Genomic DNA, 24,001 nt, shown 5'->3' with positions numbered 1-24,001 from the left:
AGGCAAAGCTCTCCGCCCGACCGCGGGCATTGTGCCCCGCTGCCTCGGCCTCAAGGCCTGGTGGGTGTATCGGCAACGAGAAAAACCCTGAGAGCGACCCTAAAACGACACCCCGTCTCCTCAGATAATGTGTTTCATGTTGCAAAACAAACAGGTAAAAGACTTGGTTTCTTTCTGCCGCACACGAAGAAGCCAAAGAATGAAAATAGTGGAGGCGGGAGACGACAGGGCGACCAGCCGCCGCGCACCCGGTCACGTGGTCGCGGGGACCGCATGGCGGCGGCCCGCGCGTCCCCGCGTCCCGACTGGCCCGGCAGCCCGGGCGCGCGCGCCGACGGGGCGGGCGCATGCGCAGGGGGGCGCGCCGCCTCTGCCCCGCGGCGAGGGTGTCTATGGAGAGGCGGCGGCCGCGGCTGCTGAGGCGGAGGCTGAGGCAGCGGCGATGGCGCCCTTTCCCGAAGAAGTGGACGTGTTCACCGCCCCACACTGGCGGATGAAGCAGCTGGTGGGACTCTACTGTGACAAGGTAACGGTGTGCGGGGCCTCTTGCTCTGGGCGGCGCGGGCAGAGAGGAGGAGCCGGCCGGGTTCCTAAGCGGCCAGGCCTGCGCCACTCCTGCAGCCCCCGGGACCGCGCCGCACGAATTGCCGCCTGCGTAGCTGTCAGCGCCGCACTGTCTGTCCCACACTTTCCCCAGGGAGCCCGCATCCCCGTCCGGCCGCTGGCCTCCGACGTGCCCTCGGGGCTGGTGGCGCGGCCCTCCCAGCCGGGGGGCCTAGCACCCGTCGCCCTCGGGGTCGGCTTCTCGCAGGCACGCTGGGTCTCCAGCCGGTGCCCCCTTCGGGAGAGGGGCACCTTCGCTCTGCACTGACCTTCGGGGACTCCAGGTCGGTCACCTGCGGTGGGCTTTCCATCCGCCGGGGTAAGGCCGTTTCCGCAGTTATTCCCCGCCTCTCCCATCACCAGTGCCCCCTGCCCTACCCACGGCCGGTTGGGGTCTCCCTAAGTCTTTTTGCAATTCCCAGCTATCCCTCGGAACCTCTAGCTTGCTTCCTGGCCGAAGGGGAAGGAACTACCTCTAGCTTATTTTATGCCCCAGCTTTTTACTGGTTTGATTTGGGAGAAAACACAGGTTTCTTGGTGTAGGAACTAGCGAATCTTCGCTCTTCATTTGTGGTTATTTTTTATCCTTGCAACTTTTACTGTCCTGAGCATTTACTCCATGTAGATTTTGTTATAAGACATCTATTCTCTGTTGGAATTCCTTACGTGGGCTCGAATAAAAGGGGCCTCAGAAAAAGTTGGTTTAACTATCAGAACCTTTCTGGACTCTTAATTGGTGCAACATAAGCTGAAAAAGCACTTTTGTGGAGATAGTTCAGGGCCTTTTGCTGATGATTCTGAAACAATATGAAGATTTCACATTTTTGTCAATTTATGTTGGGGAAAGTCCATATGGATAGCCTGAAAACTTCAGGCAGTTCTGTTTCGTGTAGAAATGAACCAAATAAAAAACATTTAAATAACTATAGTTTAAGCACAGAATTAAACTTTTATGAATTTTCAGAAAGTAGATAGCATTAAGCGGAACCACTGTTAAGAGACAAGAGAGGTTCCTACAGCCCATTGATGTGGTTGGAGGATGCCCAGTGTGTTCATGGTTAGGCCACACTCAAAACCAACAATGTAAAACGCACCCACAACTATCCTTTTCCTTCCTCCATTTTGAAAATTAAAAAATACCTGGTTCAAATACAGGTTTAAACACGGCATTCTAGGACAGTGGTTCTTAACCTTGGTTCCTAGTTAGAATCACCCCAAAAGCTGTCCAAAATCCTGATGCCCGAAAACCACTAAAATCAGGATCTCTGAGGGTGGGACCCAGGCATCAAGTACAGTTCACGCGTTGCATAACAACTTTTCGGTCAGCCAGGAACAGCATATACAACCATAGTCCCGTAAGATTATAGTGGAGCTGAAAAATTCCTATCGCCTAGTGACATAGCTGTTGTCCACAGTGCAGTATTCACTTGTTTGTGGTGAGGATGCTAGTTTAAACAAACCAATTGCACTGCCAGTTGAATAAAAGTATAGCACATACAATCCTGTACAGTACATAATACTTGATAATAATCTGCTGTGTTACTGGTTTATGTATTTACTATGCTTTGTATCGTTATTTTGGAGTGTACTTTTTCTACTTATAAAAAAAATCTGCTGTAAAACGGTATGTCATGTTACGCCACATTTCTCTTGATGGCATTATTTTCTCTTGTGCTTGATTTAATCTTGTATTTTGTACAAAAACAGGCTGTACAGGCTTGTAGACTAGGAGTCATGGGGTATATCATATAGCCTAGGTGTGTAGTAGGCTATACTTGGATGGTATCTACGTTTAAGTACCCTCTTCGATGTTTGCACAACGAAATCGCTTAATGATGAATTTCTCAGAACGTATCCCCATTGTTAAAGGGCACATGATTGTGTAATTTAAAGCTCCCTGGATGAGTCCAGTGTGCAGCCAAGGGTGAGAATCACTTATCCAGGAGAAGCATCGAGAATGGGTAAGCCATTAGTTAAGCTGAATAACCCCGAATTTTTGTAGTTTACTGTAGTGTTTTTATAATAGTTCTCTGGCTTTTGAACTTAGTTATTCTGACAGTATCCTTTAATTGCAGCAAAGAAAAAAATTGGGTGGTTTTTTATTTTCTCAAAATCAAAATGGGAAAATTAGTGAGGACTACTGGAATCTGAAGTCTTCTCTCCATTTTAGATTTGGCAAGAGATAGTCTGGGGACCACCTGAAATTGTTATGGAAATTTTTCCCTAGGAGGTTTGTGGCTTTCATTAGATTTCCAAATGATTGATTTTCTACCACAATAGTTAAGAATCGCAACTTTATTTAGTTATGTACTAGACTAACTAGCCTTATTGTAGATTTTGAAGAAGATGATCACTAATTCCATGTGTTATTACCTGCTGATTGAGAACATTAGAACAAGTTTTGAAATTACAGTGCTGTTTTAAAAAACAATATCGAGTCAAATAAGATTATTTTCAGTAGTTAAATGTTTCCTCTTGCATTAACTAGGAAGCATTTTCAATTTGACATAGCATAAAGGAAAGTTATCACTAATTCTGAACTAATTAGATGTAGTTAATGAGATTTTGTATATATTCATCAAGAAGATTAAGAGTCCAATTTTCTGAACTGTGGATCAGAGACCAAGGTGATTTAGGGAAGAAGAAAAAAAGAAAAAAAAAAAGAAACAACTGCAAAGGAATTCTACATCCGGATTTCTTCTTGATACTACTAGCTAATGGAAATATCTCCTAGTATGTCCTTTGGGAGCTAGGGTGGAAAAATAAATCTTTTATAATGTCTGAGTAGTCTTTAAGGACTGTTTGGTTTTATTCATTTGTCACCTCAAGTTTTGCCTTCACCATCTTTTGTTTGCCAGGGATATCCAACCCAAACAGCCTATAGTAAAACTTTACAAAATGAGAACTAGTTTTTATACTCAAACTAAAAAGATACAAAGTATGTTATTTCACTGTATTCTAAATGTTGACTCTGAATGCCCAGTAATTATAAAGAAGTCAGTTTTATTTTCATTATCAAGCTTTTCAAGTACAATATATTTTTGAAGCATCAATTTATTTACTAGCATCAGCTCAATCACTTAAATGCCTAGACTAGTTTACTTAGAGTAATTTATTCTGAAGTTGTAGGCCATTTTAAATATTGTTGTATAATACCTAATTTAATACTTTGCTCATGGATTTCCTCTTACCATTTATAAATGGATTTATGGAAAGGTTTTTCATTGTTATCCAGACAATAGTCTTTTGAGGTAAGTAAAGGCAGGGGTATTTCTGTTTAATAGCTGGGACTTGTAGACTTAGATTAGCTAGACCAAGTTACATCGGCAGTTAGTGATATATCCAGATGGAAACCTGTCAGGATCATGATTCCTCGTTTAATTTTCTTTGTGTGAAAGAGTAGTTTCTGAAAAATTTGGTAACAGTTTTTTACAAAATTGTTTTGTTAATTCGCTGACCTTCCGAATTGGGATGGTTTTAGTGAGTATTTGCATTGAATGACATCCTTTTTCCAGTTCACTGCAATTCCTTAGTCTTTTCCTCTAATTCTCAAAATTTAACGGCATTAATTCTGCCAGTGAGCATTGAGTCTACTGTCAGTTGGCCCTATAGTAGGTTTCGTTTAGTTTTCATTGTTTTTTTCCCCCCCTTCTTCCGCCCTCCCCCCCCATTTCAGTTCAAGCCGTTGTTTCTCAGTCTAGTTGTGTAGGACACAGCTCCCTGGCCCATGCTGGTATTATGAGCCTTGCCTCCCCCCCCCCCCCCCCCTGCCCCCGCCCCCCAGGCAGCCAGTTGCTGATCCGACGCTCACAGCAGCGCACAGCAGCCCACGGCCACTCACGCTGGCTGCCAGCCACTCATGCTGGCCACCTGCGACTCCTGGCAGCACAGGGCAGCACACAGCTGCTCCGGCTGCTCAGGGCAGCCCAGCTCCCGGGAGAGGTGTTGTTCACAATCTTAGCTGTAGAGGGCGCAGCTCACTGGCCCATGTGGGAATTGAACCAGTGACCTCAGTGTTAGGAGCTCTGCACTCCAACCACCTGAGCCGCTTGATGTGCCCTTGTTTTTCTATTTCTCTGCATATTTGTAAAAACTGTTACTGACTGGCATTGGAAGATTGGTTTATTGGAGAGACTATTGAATTGAGAGGTAGGAGAGGAAGGAAAAGGAATTTAATGAGTTCTTACTACATGCTTACAGTTATTTCTTTTAATCCTCACAAGAGCCCTGTGAGACAAATATTATCCCTCTTTTAACGATGAAGAAACAGACTTAGTGGTTGAGTAACTTATCCAACTCACTCAACTAGTGATTAGGGGAGCCTAAATTTCAGTCTTAGGATTTTTCCCCTTCTGAAGCCCATGTCTTTCGCATTATCTTATTGGTTCTGCTACTTATTACTGGCTGTGTCATTTTCTGCAAAACATTTTACCTGTGGATCACAGTTTTTTCTATCTGTAAAGTTTGACCAGAGATAGTTGGGTTTCTTCATTAAATGTAAATCTCCCTTGATTAAATGAAAGCATTGTCTGGCTGAGTAGACAAAAAGTAAAAACTTATTTGGGGTAATAATAGTTTTTGGGTTGTGTTACGCTATTTTTCATATCTATTTTTGAATTTATTATCTAGTATTTAAGAGACACAGCTTTTCAAATCACTTTGAAGCCAGGTTGTTAGATTTTTTTTTTCTGTTTTTCAATTAAAATTTATTGGGGTGACAGTGGTCAACAAAACTACGTAGGTTTCAAGTGTACAATTCTGTAATACATCATCTACATATTGCATCATGTGTTCCCCCAGAGCAGGCTGTAAGATTTTAGGTTGTAGAGTGTGTAAGACAGAAAGTTATAAATTTTTAAAATATGGGAGATACCACGTTACAGGTTATTACTATTTGGTGACTAGGTGTATTCTGTTCTACATAGGTTCTTTGTTGAATTTGCCAGGCAGCAGAGTATACAAGTTTATAGGTCACTTAGGAACCTTTATATTTGTACAGCATTTTTTTCAAAGTGTGTCCTGTGACCCATTGTGGGTCATCAGATCAGTTTTGTGGGACAGATATCGCATCCCACTGATGTATCCCAAGTACCAGAAACAGCATTAAAAAATGAAATGGAAAAGTAAATATTAGAGTATATCACAGGTTAGAGAGGGAAATATTGTTTGCTGAAATTTGTTTGAAATGCTTGTGATGTATGTGTCTAGATTGCACTGTATTTCATGCTAATGGTCATGGTTAAACATGTTTGAAAAACACTTCTTTAGAGCAGCATTTCTCAACTGCAGCATACTGACATTTTGGCCAGATGATTCATTGTTGTGGGGCAGTCCTGTGCATTGTAGGATGTTTTAGCTGATCCCTGACTTTTACCCACTAGATGTCAGTAGCACTTCTGCTGTGGTGACGTGCAAAAATGTCTCCGGACTTCGCCTGTTAGTTCCTGGGAGGCAAAATCAACTCCCTTGTGAGAACTATTGCTTTAGAGCTGGCATTCTTTTTGACAATTTACTTTGTTCTATCTGAAAAGATAGCTGTGATTGGGACTAACATTGTGTCTTGTGGAAAGAACATAGAATTTAGATTCATAGAGACTTAATCTCTGTTTTATTGTGGACTAGTTGGTTTGGGTAAGTTATTTTCTCTGAGCCTCAGATTTTTTTGCCTATAAAATGGAAATTATAATACCTACTTTCTAGGATTGTTGTAAGAATAATATCTAAAAAAACTTAATAACTATAGTACCTAGCATATCATAGGCCTCAGTATGTCCCATTGTTAGTGTCTAGGTTTATTTTTTTCTCAGTCATATCCGTACGTTTGAATAACTGCAGAGGAAAACAAAATTTATATATATATATATATATATATATATATATATATATATATATATATATATATTTTATAAAGTTAAATTGTATATGCTATAGTTATTCTTTTAACTGCTAAATTTACTGACTTTAGTACCAGGTTAAAAACAGTTGTTCTTTTCAAGTGGAGAATAACTTGGGTAGTATAAGTATTTCTAATGATAGTTTTATTTGAGCTTAATAGAGAAATAACAGAAAAGCCTAAGTAAGGCTGATACATGTTTTGTGTTCTTTAAATATATTAACTTATTAAATCTTCACAAGAACGCTATGTTATACCGTGTTTCCCCGAAAATTAGACAGGGTCTTATATTAAGGTTTGCTCCAAAAGACTCATTAGGGCTTATGTTCAGGGGATGTCATCCTGAAAAATCACGCTAGGGCTTATTTTCCGGTTAGGTCTTATTTTTCTGGGAAACACGGTAGTTAACCTTATTAGCCTTATTTTTAGATGAAGAAACCGTTGGTACAGAACAATTTAATGACTTGCTGACGGAGCTCGATTCACACCTAAGCAATCTAGTTTCAGAGTCAGCACTTTAAACCACCATGCTGGATTGACTCTACATATAATATAGAGGAGTCCTTTTATATATCTGATTTGGTTTTCTGTCTGTCACATGAACCTGGGCTTTACCTTAGCTTGTCATTAAATCTGAAAGATTTTCTAGTAGTCCACTGAGCATGTATGCAAAATTTCCTCCATGTCTTTTATGATGTTATTTTCATTAACGTATGAGGGCATTTTTTACTTTTTTACCATGCTTTTGTTTTTGTTTTTTTAAATCTGTAGCCATTATTAATGCTTTCTTTTGATTTATCTCTTGTTTTTACTTGTTCATTTAAACTTTTTTTTAAAATAAAAAAACACATGATATTATTTGCTGAAATTAGACACTAGTGCATTTTGTTGTGATCTTATATGGCATTTCTTGGGATAAAATCTACAATGCTTTAACCAAATGGTCCTGCCTGTTGTTTTTATATGGCTTAGGAGCTAAGAATGGTTTTTATATTTTTAAATAGTTGGAAAAAATAAAAAGAATACTATTTTATTTTATAATGTAAAATTATGTGAAAATCAAATTTCAGTGTCCATAAGTAAAGTTTTATTGGAATATAGCCACACTCATTCGTATGACATTTGTTTTACAATAGATGAATTAAATAGTTGCTACAGACAGTATGCATTACAAAACTTAAAATATTTACTGTTTGGCCCTTTACTGTTTGCCAATCCCTGTTCTAGATAATTTACTTGTTTGTTGTCGTTACTGTTCATTGTCTTATTTCCTTTCATTAGACTGTAAGCTCTGTAAAGGCAGAGATGTAATTTTTTTTGTTTTCCCACTGATGTATCCCAAGTACCGGAAACAGTGCCTGGCTTATGATAGCTGCATTGAATATTTGGATAGAGTAAAAAATGCATGGATTTATAAAAATGAATGATTAATTTTCAAAATGATAGCTAGCATTTATTAAGTACTAATTTAGTTCATTTTAATCACACAGATACCATGTAAAGTACAGGTGTTGCTATTATTTCCATTTTACACCAAGAAAAAAGTAAGACATCAAGGGAGCAAAATTAACTTACCTAGGGTTACACAACTAAATAAATGGTAGAACTGGATCTGATCTTAGAGAATCTGACTCTAGGTCTGGTTTTCTATAAATGACTCTTAATACCTAATCCATACTGCTTTTTACAGAAGTTAATTCTGTTGTATATAGTGGAATCGTTTTGCTTTAGGAATTAGTCATCTTTTCTGATGCTTTGTCATGAGTCTACTATGCTCCATTTTAGGAATACTAGATCAGACTTTACAAAGCAAGTCTAGGAAGTACAGTGTTTAGTAGCTTCTCCCTCTCCGTTTATTGTCTGTTGTTTCTAACCTAATCAGATTTTCCCTTTTGAAACTGGAATTGATATAATTAAAGATAGATTTTTAGATGGCAATGGAGGTAATGGAGGGCTTGAATAGTACTTTGAACGTTTCACTTGAATCAAGTCGATAATATGTATGCTTTAAACATGAGAATTTAATGTCATTAAATGTAAAAAATTAAAATTATGTCAGAATAGTCATTTTCTCTTATTGAATAGTAGAATTAAAGAAAAATGACAGTCTATATTTATATTTTCATTGATTTGTTTCTTTCCTTCAAGTGCATTTACTTTTTCATGCCCTGATGTACTAGGTTTCCACATTATATTATTGCAGTGTCTCCATCCCAGGAAAGTATTAATACATAATTTCTTTCCTCCCCCCCCCCATGATTTCTAATATAAGCTGCTAAGTGTTTATCTCAGTTTTCCTAAAAAAAGAAAAAATAGTATAGTTCCCCTAAAATTGTTTAATGTTCTAATAGCTCAATATTTTATAATTGTTTTATGAATAGAGCAGGCTCATCTTGATGTTAAAGTTTAAACAAACTATAATTGAATATTTTGAATCGTTTACATTGTAAAAGTCGTGTAATAACGTGAAGAACATTTTAAACAAAAAACCACATCCCACTAACATAACTTTTTTTACATAGTTATTACATTATTATTTATTATATTTCCTATGCTGTACTTTACACAACTATTTTAACGTTTATATATAACTCTGGAGTATCTGTATTTAGTGTAAGTACAGATTAATGAAATTTTATGTTTGGAGAGACTCTGGTCTAATCCCTTTTATTTAAAGAAACTTTAAATTTAACCAAGTACTTTAACCATGTATAAGGGAGGTGTTATGTTATGTATAAACTGAACAGGAATGCATTTAAATATTTCTTATTGGTGCATATTTACATGTATTTATTGTACCTTTCTTTTTAAATTTTTATTCAGCTTTCTAAAACCAACTTTTCCAACAACAATGATTTCCGTGCTCTTCTACAGTCTCTGTATGCTACTTTTAAGGAGTTCAAAATGCATGAGCAGATTGAAAACGAATACATTATTGGTTTGCTTCAACAACGCAGCCGGACCATTTATAACGTACATTCTGATAACAAACTCTCTGAGATGCTTAGCCTCTTTGAAAAGGGACTGAAAAATGTTAAGGTGAGTTGCAAAAATGGGTATTTAGCTATCACAACTTGTGCCATCTTCTGATATGTCATTGGCAAAACTTGTTAACGTTTTATAGTAAATAATGTTATGTTAAAGAAAAAAAATATTTTGACACTTGTTAAAGATAGTAAGGAAGACTTTATTCAAGGGGTTACTGTAGTGGGGTTTTGTAGTAAGGGAGAGAGAAAAGGTTCCACTCTGAATATAACAAGGGCGAGTGGGGATGTATAGCCAAGGAGTAGGGTGGGGGGCCTGGAAAATTACTGACAGGAAACATCAAGGCTAGACTGACTGGAGGATTTTTCTTGAAGGCAGACCAGGGTGATAAGATCTTAAGAGTGAATAGATATCAACGGTGCCAAGAATGGGGGATTTTTAAAAATAAATTGACTCAGGGTGATTTTTTAAAAAATTGGATGAAGTGGGCCAAGGACAGAGCTTAAGGTTGGACCTCGTTAAGAAGAGGGCTCAGTGGGGCCTCACTCAGTTTTGATGAGAATCTTTTTATTACTGTATGTAAACTTCTGTAATGAATGCTAGTCCCCAAATCTTAAAGTTGTTTTTGAAGTTAAAATTTTAATCACCATAAAATTTTTACTTTCTTATATTTGCTGAACTCTTAAAAGAAAGATATAAATGCAGTTACTGGTGACTAAAGATAAAATTGTTGCTTAGAATGAGTAAACACTTTAATTTTATGAATTGTGTTAATTTTAAAGTTCTGTGTTAGCTAAAATGTTTATTACATTTTCTTTTTCCATTTTTTAGGGCACAGGTTTGGTTACATAGGATAATTTTTAAATGTATAACATATGGATATGTTTGAGTATAGTTTAGGATAATGATATAGACAGATTTTCCTATTAATTATATTTGCATATTATAGGATATTTGATATTTGGTGTTTGTTTATCCGCTTTGTGGTTTGGTGAAGCATAGACTTAAGTTGTAATTCTGTCAAACCACCACGTACCTGTCACTTACAGAATTATGTTCTAGAAAGACTATTATGCAGTAAGGAAGAGGATGGCTTAAAGGGAATGAAAAGCCTCAAGTAGGAAGACTGTTATAAAAAATTATTGTTAATGGTCTGGAAAAATATATAGTAGCTACTTGGTGGGGAGGTGGGAGATTGGGTAGTGATGATGGGAGATTACTTTTTATTGACTACTCCTTTATATTATGTTTATGTATTATCTATTCAATAAAATGATTAAGATCTGAACTAAAGTAGTGACTTGACATAGAAAGGAGAGGACAGACTTGAGAATTATATAGGACCTATAAAATTGATACAATGTAGTGCTTGCATAAAAAGGGAGGTGGAAAGGAGAAAAGGAAAAGGGGATAAAAATGAGAATTGAGCCTGACATCTAGAGAATATAAAAGACGCTTGAGGGATAAAAAGATCCATTATGGACAGGTCGGTTTGAACTGCTTGTGCAACCCAGGTGGGTATTGATTAATAGGAGGAGGTATAGATAGATGGGTTTCAAGGTCAGAAGAATAATTCGGTTTGGAAAAGCAAATTTGATAATTATTAGCACGTAAGAGGAAAAGGAAGTCCCTGGGTATGTTTATGGAAAATGTGTAAAATCTTAAGAAAATAGGACATTGGATAGAATATAGGGAAGCTGTTGATAAATTAGTTCAAAAAGGAGGAGATAAGGACTCAGCAGGGATAAAATATTCCCATATTTTAAAAGTTTCATTATTTTTAAATTTTTCACACATTTCAAGTTTAGAGGGCTGATGTATAAATGATGGATAAGTTACAGGGAGATGTGATCTTAGTTTATATGAGGAAGAACTTTTTAGCCCTGTCCAGACTTAGAATGATTTACTTTAAGAGGTAGTGAACTCTTTGCCTTTAGAAGTTGAGACCTTGTCTTTAGAAGTATATATGGTCTTCTGTAGCATAATACAACAAGTATTCCGAATTGCTTTGATGACCTTAAAGGGATTCTGTAATGATAGAGTCCGGTAGGCTCTTGTGGACTGCCTAGAGATATATTACGAAAAGTGACACACGGAAATGATATAAATATATGCATTAGAAATCAATACAAGTTTTAAGCAAATACTTGCTATTTTTGGATTTTTTAAGTGGCATTTTAAAAAAGAAGTATGAGATCCCATTACTAAACGATTTCAAGGTTCCTTTAAAAGATGTCTTAAGGATGTCTTTTATACTTAGAAAAGTACGGAGACCACTTGCTATTTGTCAGTCTATTTTTTTAAGGTTTTATGTTGCATTTTAGACTGACTTCCTAGGATCAGGAACAATGTAAATAATGAAGCAAAACTGTTATAGAATATAATTATTTTTATTTCTAGAATGAATGTGAGCAGTTAAATTATGCAAAACAGCTGAAAGAGAGATTGGAGGCTTTTACAAGAGATTTTCTTCCTCATATGAAAGAAGAAGAGGAGGTAAGCATAATTTTTCCTCCTTGTAATTTTGATTTATAAAATTTTAAAAATGTTATTTTGCTTTTAATTCTTCAAAGTAATGCATAGGAAGACAAGCCTTCAGTTCATTTAGGAAATGAGGAAAAACCAAAGGAAAAAAACAATAATTTTGTTCCCTCAGAGAGGTGGTTGTTTTCCATTGAATGAATAATTTAATGCATTTATTCAATAAATATTTTCTTATTATGCAGATGGGATTGTATTGAATGTTAAAAACTTTTTATGCCACCCTAATGCATTTTGAGATCTTTAGAGGATTTTTTAAACTTTTTCTGTATTTTTATGCTAAGTTTAAATTTTTAGTGTTCTTTTTTTTTTAGGATTTTAGTAATTAAATGGTGGTGTTAAACTTACCAGTTTTATGCCTAATACACATAATATTGTATATTATGATAATCACTGAATGAATGAGCAAAATATTTTCCCATTCACTTCTCTCTCTAAAGTGGAATGAAATAATGGCAAGAAATAGAGAAACTATTTTAGGAGGAACTAGATTCTTGTTCAGCTGTAAACCAGTTATAGTGATTCTCAACAGTAGTTTCACCTTATAATCAGATTGGTACTTAAAAAACAACAAAAAAACCCACTTTTAAGTGTTTTCCAGACCATTTAAATCAGGTGGGAGATATTAATATGGGTATATTTGAAAGGCTCCCTAAGTTATTGTGATAAGCAACCAACATTGAAACCAGTGAGTTAGTAGAGCAGTGTTTCTTAACCTGTGGAACCATGAAATAAGAAGGCTCCACCTTTAAAGGTTCTAATTCTATAAATTGGAAGTTTGGACTGAGCATCTATTTTGAAGAAGAAATCTCCTAGGAAAGATTGAATAGTTGGCGATCTCAGTAGAGCTCTGACTTTCATGGTTCCATTACACTGGGTACCATCTTAGAGGAGTTAGAGGCCCTGTTTGGGTAGAGATCAGTTACTGTCGTGGTAAAAGGCAGTTAACTGACCTAACTGTCTAACCAGAAGAAAATGATTAAGAGTGTTTGACAAGCTCTGTACAGGAAGACCTTCTCGTTCCAATGCTTTGAAATTGTTTAGGGATTGCCATTAGCCGGAGAAGTCATAGAGAGAAGGATCTTTTTGGTGATACTCTTTTCTCTAATTTTTGGATAAACCAACTCGGTGGTAACAACTGAAATTTTTATCTCTTTGAAATAGATGGTCATGATACTATGCTTTAGCCATTAATAATTTAAGAGGTATAGAGTAAAACAAAACTAACTAACTAATAAGCATCTTTCCTTATGACTGTTTTGTTTAGGTTTTTCAGCCCATGTTAATGGAATATTTTACCTATGAAGAGCTAAAGGATATTAAAAAGAAAGTGATTGCACAACATTGCTCTCAGAAGGATGCCGCTGAACTCCTTCGGGGTCTTAGCCTCTGGAATCAAGCTGAGGAACGACAGAAGTTTTTTAAATATTCTGTGGATGAAAAGTCAGATAAAGGTGAGATTCATATGTTTAGATAGCAAATGGTTTATTAGTTCCAAGGCTATTTGTTTCTTGTTGATAGGGACTTTAGATTTTGAGAAATAATTTAAGCCATTTATTTTCAAGTATAAATTTAATTGAAGACAGTAGTTTCTATCATAGAATTTAGTGTTGTCTGATAATTTAACATCTCATATACATGGGCCACATGCAGTGCAGTGTTTCTTAAAGGAATTTATATGTAAATAATAATCCAATCAAAATTACTGAAAACTACCATATACTCGTACAGAACACTTTCATCCTTCTTAGTTTTCTTCATCAGTTTTCAAAATTAGTTATAGTTTGAACTCCACCCTTTCCCATGTGTCATTCTCTTAGCTTGTGTCCAGTAATTCACAGGGGAGAAAGTATGAAAGACATGGTTTTTCTATGTACAGTTATTTTGAAAAAACAAATGAAAAATACAAATAAAATATTCCTGCTTTTTTTCCTTAACAGACTACTTCCTCATTTTTATTCTTACATATCTCTGATAGCTTTTCCTTTTAAAACATCAGTAAAGAAAATTGGCATCCTTAGGCTATTAAAAATTCCTTTGCTTCTAGATGGGCAATTGCAATGACACATCCGATTAAAATAGCTTAAAATTCTTTGAAATCGGTTCTTTTCTCTTATACTTTTATTTAACAAAGTAGGGGAGACGCATGTTGAAACAAAAATGTTTTTGTAGGTTAAGCTATAATTAAATCCATAAAGCTTGTATGCTTCACTCTGAAATTCAACTTGTGTCTTAGACACCAAGCCAAAACCTGTTTTGTCTGGTTTAATTGTACTATAACGTGGGATTTAAAAGCATCACATTTATTACATTTAATTTTCCCACTCCTTCAAAGCAAATTATAGCTGTATTATTTTTTAAATATTTGCCATTTAAAAAGGGTTAGGTTAAGTAATTTGATCATAGCATTTCTATATTCACGTTGCTTTGTGAAGGCAAATCAGATATACAAGTCCTCAAATTCTTCAAAGTACTTTAATGACAAATCTTTTATGTTCTGTATTCTTATGGTAAATCTCATTTGCATTTTTCTTTCAGAAAATTGCTAGTTAAGTAATACATTATAGGAAATTAGACATCTAATGACTACTTTCTACAATAGTTGCTGACAAAAGATTCCCAATAAATGTATACCAGCATTAGAAATATTTACATTATATTGTTTCAGCTGGCTCATAAATAGTACATAAGCAGGTTAGGGCACCTGCAGGTTAAAGAATTCAGATTTCACAGACCTCTTATATAAAATGTGAAAATCAAAAAGGAGACATAAGGAACATACTAACAGGAGTTATAATGCATGAGTGGAAAATGTTGACATTTGTGTGTGTCATTAAAATGCCTTGGAGATCTCATAATCTGGCTAGCTCTACACTTGTTGATTTAAAGCTGTATAACCTGTTGGGTTCCTTTTTCAAACGATGCTTCTTATACTACAAAGTGAGTATTGTTTTTTTCTGTAACGCCTTTCTAAGAGGAAGTTGATTCTGTGTTCATTATTGTTGCTCCCACTGATGAAGTATGATTTGGGTTATGATAGTTTAACCCTACGAGTTCTCAACAAGTTCAACATCCTCATGTTGCCTGTAATCCATGTTTTTTCCTTTACACATCTTGCAAGCAGGAAGAAGTGGACTTTAGGTACTAGATTTTATTTCTAGAAATGTGACTGTAATTTCTTACTGCATTTGCTCTTACAAGCTTTAATATTAAAGTTTTCTTTTTTATTTCAGAAGCGGATGTGTCGGAACAATCCACAGGTATAACCCATCTGCCTCCTGAGGTAATGCTGTCAATATTCAGTTACCTTAATCCTCAAGAATTATGTCGATGCAGTCAAGTAAGCACTAAATGGTCTCAGCTGGCAAAGACTGGATCGCTATGGAAACATCTTTACCCTGTTCACTGGGCCAGAGGTAGGTAAACGGGACTTTCAGTTTGTTTTAAAAATATTTCCATCTATTTTTTTTAGATGGGTACTCATTAATAAGCTTGGCTAGGGAGGGAAACTGAGAGGTTGACTGAAAATAGATTTCATAGAGTATATTCTTTGTATGCGTTTGTGAAAAGCTAGCAATGTTGAAGTATTCATGGGTACATTATGTGATGTGTGCAATTTCTTTTAAAATAGGAAAAATAATTGGGGACGGAATGCAAAATAGTTGGCAAAATGTTGATCATTAGTGAAGATAGGTGACTAGTACATGGGTATTCATTATACTATTTCTTTAATGCTATTTCTTCCTACTTTTGACTGTGTTTGGAATTTTCCATAACAAAAAGTTAAAAATAAAATTAATAAGTTATCAGAACAGCTCTAAATAATTAGATTTGAATATTTAAAAAATACAGAGTAAATTACTTATATAAAATTTAAAGATGAGGTGTCATTATGGCTCCCTTTTGATAGTGGCTCAAAACAACTGAATCTGTTTTTGTTTTTAGCATATTTTTTTGTGATTAGTAATGCTTCATTTTATAAATCAGAATTTCATGTTAATTAATTTCATGTGGTAAGTTACTTTTATATGTAAACAATTAAAGAAAATTTTCTTTTCATGAGCATAAATGCAGTCGTGATGAATGCAGCTAATATTGCATATAGTTTTTTGTCACTGCATTAAAATAATTTTTTCTAGGTGAATATTAACCCAAAATTCATATTAAATTTTTCTTAGTTTTCTGTAATTTGTCACTTTGACATGGAAATAAATGTTTCTCACATAGTTAAATTAGGAATCTGTTTTTACAAGTTTTGTTTTTTATACATGTAGCAATTTTAAAATGAGCTGATGTTAAATATTTAATATTTCTTGAGTGTAGCTATTTGGAGTATTGGGTAGACATTATATGATCCAAATGATTAGAATTACTATTTTTATGTGGAACAATTTTTGTCTGTTAGTTGTAGGATAATGAAATATTAAGTGAAAGTCAAACAAGGCAAATATGAATATTTCAAATACTTTTTTGTTCAGCTATATTTTTAATTATGAAGAATTAAGTATTAGGAGTTAATACATAATGTAGTACTATTTGATATAAAGATCAAATGTGCTAAGGTTGTGCTAGAGTTCTGTGAAGTTAACTGTGAAGTTAATATGCCTTTTTTTCCTGTTTCAAAAAGCTTATAAAGTTCCAATGAAAACGGTTTTTATTTATTTATAGTATTTGTTTCCAGTGGTTCTCACACAGAATTGATTTTACCCCCGTCCACGGGATGCTTTGAAATGTGTGTGGAGACATTTTTTTTGTCTCTTCTGGGGGATTATGCATACTGGCATACAGTGTGTAGAGGCCTGTGTTTCTGCTAAACACCCTAAAATGCACAGGACAGCCCCGCACAACAAAGAATAACCCAGCCTTGACTATCAGTAGTATCCAGGTTCAGAAACCCTAATTTAAATGTAATGCTGGGAGTTCAGTAAATTAATTCTGCGTTCTCTCTCACTTCATATAATTTAGTTGTAGTATATTCTCCAGGGTCTTTAAATTTATGGTTGAGCTTTACCTTAATCTTTTTCTTTGACTTCTCTGTTCCCACCTACTTCTGAATTGCTGACTAATTCACTATTCAGCAGAAAGTCTTGCTTCCTTTTGTTTATTAGCTGTCATCATATTGGAGGTATTGCTGGAGCCAGTGTGAAGCCACAGTAGGGGACAAGGTTAGGTTGTTTTCAGTGATTTCTAAAATTGCATGTAAGACTATTGATGGTTATTTTTCATAGTTCTTTTTAGTGTGTCTGAAATTGAATTCTTTGCTTATGTAAGTGTAATTTTTTCTTTAACCACAATGGAATTTTTAACAATAGCTGGCCCATTATCTAGGGCTCAAATTTTTCTGTGTGCAGATATTTTTATTATAAATAGGTTTTTTGTTTGTTTGTTTGTTTTTGTAATGGTAGCCAATCTAATCTTATTTTGTTCCTCTTGTTTATTTGTTGAGTAGGTGACTGGTATAGTGGCCCTGCAACTGAACTTGATACTGAACCTGATGAGGAATGGGTGAAAAATAGAAAAGATGAAAGTCGTGCTTTTCAGGAGTGGGATGAAGATGCTGATATAGATGAATCTGGTAAGCTGTGTTTGGAATTAAAATTATTACATGGTGCTTTAGTAATGAATGTTATATTTAACATTCAAGTACTTAGATGTTAAAATTTATGTATTTTGCATTTTTGTGAAGAAACTTGTTTTTAAGCCTATTTTTAAAATTTGAAAGAATAATCAGCAAATTTAAAATATATTCTGTTTGAAGTAGTTTTTAAATGTGTATAGGGTTGTTTCCCATGTTTTTATATTGAAATACTTTAAAAACTCAGAAAATGATGCCTGTTTTCCTTATTGAAATACTGTACATTATAGTACTTTGCAGTTTACAATGTTTTTTTTAGGACCACTTCATTTGATTAGTTCAATAGTATTTACTAAATCATCTGTGGCACAGGAAGGAGCATGAAGCTGTTGAATCTGTCCATTCATTTGTGAACAGTCGTACCACTTGACTCATACGCTTGGTATAGAATTGAGAAGTCATATATATGAAAATTCTTTGCAAATGGTAAAGGGTTATAAAAACTAGTGGAGCCTTTCGTTAAGCACTGTGGGAGAATTCAAGGGTAAATCAGACTTTTTTTCTACCCTTAAAGAATTCATAGGTGAGAGGTTAGAATACATGATTTTTAATTCAAAGTATATAATGAAAAATGCATTTTAATGGAGGGATAGAAAAATACTATTTGGGACTATGGAGGAAGAAGACAAAGTTTGTGTTTGATATTATTGAGATAATTTACTAAAAGATAATAGATAATGAAATTGTAAAAATAAAAATTAATGGATAAGATATTCTTCTACTTGGTAAAACTGAACCTGTAGGAAATTTTTATTTACATAAGTTGCCCACTTGAAAAATAGTAAGCTGGTCTGGCAAAAGAACTAAACATATGGGAAGTAAAGACTATAAAGATTATTCTTTTAGCAGCAAGCTTATTTTTGTGAAATGAAGGTGCCACATTTTGGTATAGTTTTGAATGTTTGGAAGGTGATACATACAAGGAAGAAAGAGGTCTATTCCTGTTAGATTTGGTGGTAAGTTTACCTTGTGACAGGCACTTTCTGGGCATGAGGGTAATAGTGAACAAAATGGGGGGGGGGAATCTCTGCCCTTGTTTAGCTTAAAATGTGGAGAAGGTAGGCAGACAATAAACACAGGCAAAATATGTATATATTAGGTAGTAGTGTCAAATGCTATGGAGAAAAATAAAGAAGGGATAGAGTGCCAGAAAGAGAGAAAAGAAGTTACGATTTTAAATAGAGTAATTAGTTAAGGTCCCCTGAGAAATTTGAGCAAAGACCTCAAGGAGGTAAGGTCTTTTTACTCAGATGTCACTTTAGGGAAGACTTAATTATCCATTCTACAAAATTAGTTCATAATACCCATGTTGAGTTTTAAACTTAGTGTGTCTCAACACTTGAAGATAGCCAGAGAAGGCTGTTGTTTTCGTTTGTATTGAAAGGGAAAGGTTAAAGCTATAATGATCAAGCCTTTCTAAGGTAAGGAATATGTTTAGTTGTTTAGTGCATCGAAGACTAAATTTTGGATCTACCGTCTGTGTTTGCCTTTTCAGCTTAGCTGTCTTTGCTAGTCTTGCAGAGAAGTTATTGTTCTTCATAGGATGTTTAAAAATTTTTTAAGATTTCATAGTGAACCCTCCATATTTAGATATGGGGGGCCACAGAAACAAGAATCATTTGGGGATAAAATTAGAATAAATAGTGTTAACTGGAAGTTATTTTTATCCCTATATTTTACGTATGTTTGGCTAAAGGAGGAATTTAAGATAATATTTGTAAACATGGAATCATTAGTTACAAATTCAGAATTATTCTTCCTACTTATATTCCTCTTGCTAGCTACTTTTTTTTTTTTTTAAACGAAACTTCCTTAACTTACTCTGTTAAACTTTTATATTTAGAGACATTCAGGTTACATCTTCAAGTAAGCATAACAATAGGACCCTGAGAAAGGTGATCAAATTACTAGTTCATTCTTTTTAGTATAGTTACTGTGTTTTTTTCCTTATATCAAATTGGAGTTTGTAGTTTTTTTGTTGTTGTCTTTGTTGTTACAGTAATGCATCCTGTTGTAAACATCCAAGTTCTACAGAAGTGATTAAGGGAAAAGCAAAAGCCATGCTCATTTTTAACTTCTTAAAAATTCTAACGTACTCTCCTTTGCTTGATTCATAATGACCAGGCTAATTTGTTTCAAATTTCTTCTGGCTTTGCGTCCCTTTTATTCAGGTAAAATAATGAATGATACTTTTATTGTGGCTTATTTTTCTTTTGATATCCTATATTCTCTTGAAGAACTCCTACTATTTTTCAAGAATTCAGAGCTTTTTTCCCCAAAACTGTTTTCAGTGCCCGAAACTGGAGTTACTATTTCTTTTCCTCTGCTACCTACCTTGATATGAAAATCACCTTGAACCTTGAAGTACATGAAAAAAAATCTTCCTTCTCATTATAAACCCTTTTTGTCCCCCTTTTTCTTTTGCCTCTTTTTAATTGATGCCACCAGACCTGTTAAATATTGAGTCCTGGAGAGTGAGACCTTGTCCATTTAACTTGCTTTGCATACATAAGGGAGTTTAAGGATAGCAAAAAGTATTTCATATTTAATGATTTGGTGATTCCTTAGTAGTCTAATTATAATTAGTTTATCAAGTTCTTAGACTTTTGAATTCATTTTACAGAAGAGTCTGCAGAGGAATCGATTGCTATCAGCATTGCACAAATGGAAAAGCGTTTACTCCATGGCTTAATTCATAATGTTCTGCCATATGTTGGTACTTCTGTAAAAACTTTAGTATTAGCGTACAGCTCTGCAGTTTCCAGCAAAATGGTATGTATAAATTAGCACTAGTTTGGGTATTAACAAAAAGTAGCAATGATCTAAATTTGGTTTACTTATTCCTGAGTTTAATTAAGGAAAAAAGACTTTGGTACCCATGACAGTTCCTTCCCATGGGTAGACTATACACTGCTGACTTTCATATTATTTCATTTCAATTCTCACAGTAATCTTTGTACAAAGATATCATTGTCTACACATTATAAAAAAGGGTACAGACGCTAGGACAGGTTAAGCAGTTTATTCAGTTTTGCAAATGTTAAGTGATGAAGGCCAGTTTTGTGTGATTCTTTATAATATGTGAGGCATGGTAAGATGGGCAGGTGAGATTTAATCTCCGTTTTATAAAAATGTATCTTGTGACATCCTACATTAGAATCTCCTTGGGTATTCCTTAAAAAACGTAAATTTTCTGGGTCTCATCTCATAGTTACTAAAGCAGATTCTCTGGGGTTTGAGCCCAGAATATATATTGGTAATGCAGATTTGAAGTCATTTTTACATGCACAAAAGTTGGAGAACTGGTGGATTATATTATTTACTAAAAGTTATCTGTCTCTTGTCTAACTAAAAGTCTGTAGGTCTTCACAGTGACTTTTTTCTCTCTTAGGTTAGGCAGATTTTAGAGCTTTGTCCTAATCTGGAGCATCTGGATCTTACCCAAACTGACATTTCAGATTCTGCATTTGACAGGTTAGTTATTTTTGAATATTTAAGTATGACTTGTAACTATGAATCAGTAGAATTGTCCCTCATTTGCATAATCATACTACTATTTTTTACTTTCAAATCTCAGTCACTATGGCTATAACTTGATGGCATCCTCCAGTCCTTTCCTCGTGTCTGTCGGTTCCCACTGATCCAAAACTCCAGTCTGTCGTCTTTATAATCCTGTACTGTGTCTAGGCCTTTGAGCCTTGCTGGACAACCATGTAGATTGGCACTGATGTTTTTAAGAAATTTTCAGTTTCAGTTAGGTTCCAAGAACCATTTGGCAAAGCTCCCTGTTACATTCATTCTTCATATTCTGAAATTGTAACACCTTCAAGATACGCTCTTCACAGATTTTATTTCTTTGGATGCCACCAGTTTCCTTCCTAGTCTATCTCACTTTACTCTTTACCCTAGCGTTTATATTAGCACCTCTCTTCCCATTTCAGAGGGAGAGGTGTGCTCTTTGGCTGAGGCTAATGCTCCACCAATTCCTAGAGCTTGTTTCCTCTGGATCGTCCTCCATTAATCTTTCTTTAATGTGTGTACAGCCTTTGCGCTGCTGGTTACTTCACAGTAAAATAAACAAAGTCTTCTCCTTTCCTACCCTTCTGTTAGATTAGCAATACGCTTAGTTCCTAGTTACTCTTACTGTGTTTTAGATCTCTTAATATCTAAAATAGTGCCTGACAATAAATGTTCAGTAATTGATTAATCATATTAGATTTAAAATCTTTCTTTATTTTCCATCTACTTGCATGTAGTCAAATTCTTTTGAAGAATTGAACAATATCCACTAATAGTCTTGTTATCTCTTAATTATAGTTGGTCTTGGCTTGGTTGCTGCCAGAGTCTTCGGCATCTTGATCTGTCTGGATGTGAAAAAATCACAGATGTGGCTCTAGAGAAGATTTCTAGAGCTCTTGGAATTCTGACATCTCATCAGAGTGGCCTTTTGAATACTTCTACAAGCAAAATTACTTTGACTACATGGAAAAATAAAGACATTACCATGCAGTCCCCCAAGCAGTATGCTTGTTTGCATGATTTAACTAACAAGGACATTGGAGAAGAAATAGATAATGAACACCCCTGGACTACATCTGTTTCTTCTGAAAACTTCCCTTCTCCTTATGTGTGGATGTTGGATGCTGACGATCTGGCCGACATTGAAGATGCTGTAGAATGGAGACACAGAAGTGTCGAAAGTCTGTGTGTAATGGAAACAGCATCCAACTTCAGTTGTTCCTCCTCTGGTTGTTACAGTAAGGATATCATTGGACTAAGGACTAGTGTCTGTTGGCAGCAGCATTGTGCTTCTCCAGCCTTTGCATATTGTGGTCATTCATTTTGTTGTACAGGAACAGCTCTAAGAACTATGTCAGCACTCCCAGAGTCTTCTGCATTGTGTAGAAAAGCATCAAGGACTAGACTGCTTAGGGAGAAAGACTTACTCATTTACTCTGGGAGTGAAAAACCTGATCAAGAGACTGGACGTGTACTTCTGTTTCTCAGTCTGTCCGGGTGTTATCAGATCACAGACCATGGTCTCAGGTAAGTCATCAGTTGCAGACTATTAGGAAATGGACATGTCCTCATTCTTTAATAGAACATAAAAATTTGAGTCTAGGTCATGCCTTTTAGCTGACTTATTTAACAAAAGAGTTAATGAAGATCTGTTCTACTTCAAAGCATTGGGACAGTATAACTTCAGCATGAAGTCTCAGTTTAGTCAGTTCAAATCCTTTGTGATAGATGGAAGAACATAAATTTAAAAGTTTAATAAATACTTAGCAAATGCCTACAACACATTTTCTGAGGTGCTTTAGTGGATGTTAAGGTGAATAAGATTAAGAACTTTTACCCTCAAGAACTTAGAGAAGAAAATATGTATATCATATTCTATTGTTGTATATTATTTGTGTACATTCTTTAAGAGATTTGAATAAAAACGGGGGATCAAAGAAGAGAGACCTCTCTTCCAATTGCAGTAAACAATCAGAAAATGTAATGAAGAAATGGCACTGAATTTTTGAACTCTGTAGACAGACGAAGGATTTTGACAGGTGGCAGTGGGGGAAGAAACCATTCAAAGCAGTGGGGATCACTTGAGCACACAGCAGAGCACTGTTGTACCTGCTCTTGGGTTATTTGTTATGGTTGTTCTCAGCATTAGCAACGTATAATAATTATCTGATTATCTTTGATATGAGCCTTTGGAAATTGATTGTATGTTTTTTGTTTTACCTTGTAGTGGATTTGAATTTTACTGGGGCTCTTTAACAATGAGGTTAAATAGTGAAAATTCATCTTGCTAAAGCCTCATATTCCCTCTTTTATGTATGATCTTTAACAGATTAAATTGAACTCAGTGGGGAATGTTCAAAGGAGAATTGGTATTCCAGTTGGTTGTAGTGAAGGATATGTATGGGGAAATGTGGGAGATTATGACAAGAGTTTGAATTCAGGGCAGAATTCCTTTAGAAGATGGGGGAACACACAGGAACTATCTTATCTGATATTATTTGGACTGGTAGATAATAAAAAAAGTCTGCAATCTGAGTGCAAATGGTCTCTTTTTAATTAGCTTATCTTGAAGGCATCTTTCTAAATCATTTAGATATTCATTGAGCACCCACTATATGACTTGCCCTGTTCTAATTATCAGGGAGCCAGAGTATAAGAGATTTTCTGCTTTCACAGAGTTTATAATCTAATAGTAGAAATAGACAATAAACATACAATATCAAACTGCATGTTCTGAGGAAAAGTATGGTAGGATTACAAGATAGAGAATACTGAGAATGCTTCTTCATATTTGATGGACAGGAAAGGCCTTGAAAGAAAGCATT

General features: G+C 35.4%; 1 protein-coding gene across 1 annotated transcript in view; it reads left to right on the top strand.

Annotated features, from left to right (window-relative positions):
• Positions 1 to 255: 255 nt before the first annotated feature.
• The window catches only part of FBXL5 (F-box and leucine rich repeat protein 5), a 38,620-nt gene continuing 14,874 nt past the window's right edge, over positions 256 to 24,001 (top strand). The window contains exons 1-9 of the mRNA XM_019740856.2: positions 256 to 526; positions 9,320 to 9,535; positions 11,882 to 11,977; positions 13,290 to 13,476; positions 15,256 to 15,438; positions 17,472 to 17,597; positions 20,281 to 20,429; positions 21,049 to 21,131; positions 21,975 to 22,703. Of these exons, the coding sequence (XP_019596415.1) occupies positions 443 to 526; positions 9,320 to 9,535; positions 11,882 to 11,977; positions 13,290 to 13,476; positions 15,256 to 15,438; positions 17,472 to 17,597; positions 20,281 to 20,429; positions 21,049 to 21,131; positions 21,975 to 22,703 (1,853 nt within the window). The 5' untranslated portion in view covers positions 256 to 442. The remainder of the gene's footprint in view (positions 527 to 9,319; positions 9,536 to 11,881; positions 11,978 to 13,289; positions 13,477 to 15,255; positions 15,439 to 17,471; positions 17,598 to 20,280; positions 20,430 to 21,048; positions 21,132 to 21,974; positions 22,704 to 24,001) is intronic.

The sequence above is a fragment of the Rhinolophus sinicus genome, linkage group LG02 (assembly GCF_036562045.2).
Source record: "Rhinolophus sinicus isolate RSC01 linkage group LG02, ASM3656204v1, whole genome shotgun sequence".
NCBI classification, from domain to species: domain Eukaryota; kingdom Metazoa; phylum Chordata; class Mammalia; order Chiroptera; family Rhinolophidae; genus Rhinolophus; species Rhinolophus sinicus.
The sequence above is the reverse complement of the archived record's forward strand: the minus strand, read 5'-3'. Positions and strand labels throughout refer to the sequence as shown.